The sequence below is a fragment of the Helianthus annuus genome, chromosome 5 (genome assembly GCF_002127325.2).
Source record: "Helianthus annuus cultivar XRQ/B chromosome 5, HanXRQr2.0-SUNRISE, whole genome shotgun sequence".
Taxonomy (NCBI): Eukaryota; Viridiplantae; Streptophyta; class Magnoliopsida; order Asterales; family Asteraceae; genus Helianthus; species Helianthus annuus.
This window is the reverse complement of record NC_035437.2, coordinates 110863333-110865459: the sequence shown is the minus strand read 5'-3', so window position 1 is coordinate 110865459 and position 2127 is coordinate 110863333. Positions and strand designations below refer to the sequence as shown.

General features: G+C 36.9%; 1 protein-coding gene across 1 annotated transcript; it reads left to right on the top strand.

Annotated features, from left to right (window-relative positions):
• Positions 1 to 268: 268 nt before the first annotated feature.
• LOC110943409 lies at positions 269 to 1544 on the top strand. The gene is made up of 3 exons (XM_022185159.1): positions 269 to 916; positions 1006 to 1119; positions 1191 to 1544. Exons 1-3 carry the CDS (start codon positions 269 to 271, stop codon positions 1542 to 1544), a joined length of 1116 nt encoding a protein of 371 aa, XP_022040851.1.
• Positions 1545 to 2127: the final 583 nt, after the last annotated feature.

Sequence of the window (2127 nt, the reverse complement as noted above, 5' to 3'; positions counted from 1 at the left end):
GATTCATCTATTGGATTGTTTAAATTACATAATCTGTAGTTTGTTTACGGCTTCAAGTAATACTTATTGATGACTTATATATATTTTGTGAAGGATCTGGGTTGTGATGGATCGAATTCAGATGCTTTGAGCATCACCGACATGCCATATGAAATTCTCATTTTCATACTGTCGCTTTTGCCTGTAAAAGACGCCATGGTCACCAGCAGTGTCACAAAAAAAATGGAGGTTTTTGTGGCATGGTTTAACCCACTTGAACTTTGATGCGATGAAGATTTTCTTCGACAATACGTCGCTGTATAGGTTAGAGCGATCTAAATTCATCGAGCAGGTGAACAGTGTCATCCAAAATTACAACCACCCAGTGGTTCATAGATTCCGGATTAATTTAGGTTTTAGTGATCTTAATCAGAGAGTTATTGATGAATGGCTCCAGTTTGCAGTAAACAAAAAGGTTGAGATACTTGAACTAGATTTAAACTATGACTTCCCTTTAATATTACCCAATTCTAGGTATGTAGAGTTTGTGTCATTAAAAAAACTTTACTTGAATAACGTTAAGCTGAGAGCCGCAGTTCTTGAGGATTTATTAACAAGATCTCCACAAATTGAGTCAATATCTATCCATGACTCGAGTTACATGACTCATATCCGTGTTGCTGGACGGCATCTTAACGTAAAACACTTTGAAATAGTGCACTGTCGTGATCTTCAATCCCTTTATTTATCTGATTTTGACCTTGTATCATTCATATACAAGGGTCGACCGGTAGATATATGTCTCACTAATCTTCCAAAACTTAAAGAAGTTAATCTTTCTCAAGCACTGCCGGGGTTGGACAATAAGGTGTTCAATCAGGTTTCTTCTTGTGCTTCGTCCCTGCAGGCTCTTTGCATCACTTTCCGTCGTCCAGAGGTTAGTACGGAGAAGTTCAACTCTAATTACGTATATAGAATCAACCATCAATGGAACTTGAGGCTGTTTTTTTTCTGATACTTTGGCAGAAATTACTACCAAATGTTGGTTCAATGCCTCAGCTACCAAATCTCAAAAAACTAATGCTGACAACCGGAGCTTATGAAGATGATTGTCTTCTAGAGTTTGCTTCCGTTGCTAAGGCATTTCCAGTTTTAGAGACTTTTATATTTAAGGTATATCTCTCGATTTGATTAATGACAATTAATGTTAGGATTTTGTCAACTTAGAAACTTACCAAGGGTCTTTGCAGCTACTTTGGTTTTCCCCAATCAAAAGGAGAAGGAAAGTAAGGCATCTTGCTAACGATCATTGCCTTGAAAATCTCAAGCTTTTCAAAATTTTGGGGTATTATGGTCGAATTAGCGATCTTGAACTTGCTGCATACGTGATAGAACACGCGGTTGCACTCCAGAAAATTGTGATTGATCCACGTTGTCAGCATGGGATCATTATGAATGATAACAAGGACTGGTTTAGCGCGGATGCTGCAAGATCTTCTGCTAAGCGCCAGCTGAAAAGAATCGTACCAATGAAGTCTCCGGGTGTGAAGCTTGTCATACTCTAATTAATTCACCTTTCAATAGATCATGAGTTAAGTTTGTTGGTCAGATATGTTAATTAACTTAAATCAACTACATCAGGTAGAGCTGTACGTTATGGTGAGTTCAAAGTTTTTAAGATCTATTGTTTTTATGCAGATAAAATTTATCATATGACAATCTTTATGGTAATGAATGCAAACTTTTGAGACAGGGTTACCTTATTTTCTGTACAAAATTTTATATTAAAATCACATGTGCGTGAGACGATAAATATAAGGGTAAGGCAGATGGGGCTACGGGTCTGCGTTACAAACATCGGTCAAACCCGAACAATTACAGTATGGGGTAATCTTGATGTACATTGTTGCTTCAAATAATATGTTAGAGATAGGTACAAGAAGCTTCTAGATAGTCTCTTACGTCTATTTGTTGGTATATGTGGATTATATGTTGTTTGCTTCAAAGTATATGTTAGAGATCAATTATATACATATCACTGGAAGTGAGTTGAAGATGAAAGATTTTGGAGTGTCATGGTGAATGAAGATTACAAAAGATAGACGCGCGCAAGAGGCTGCATCTATCAGAGAAGATATACGTAAGAAA

Excerpts from the sequence above, each read along its gene's own strand:
- LOC110943409 (XM_022185159.1), top strand. The coding sequence starts at position 269 with ATGAAGATTTTCTTCGACAATACGTCGCTGTATAGGTTAGAGCGATCT. Across the intron at positions 917-1,005 it reads TCACTTTCCGTCGTCCAGAG|AAATTACTACCAAATGTTGG; the intron begins GTTAGTACGGAG and ends ATACTTTGGCAG. Across the intron at positions 1,120-1,190 it reads AGTTTGCTTCCGTTGCTAAG|GATTTTGTCAACTTAGAAAC; the intron begins GCATTTCCAGTT and ends AATTAATGTTAG.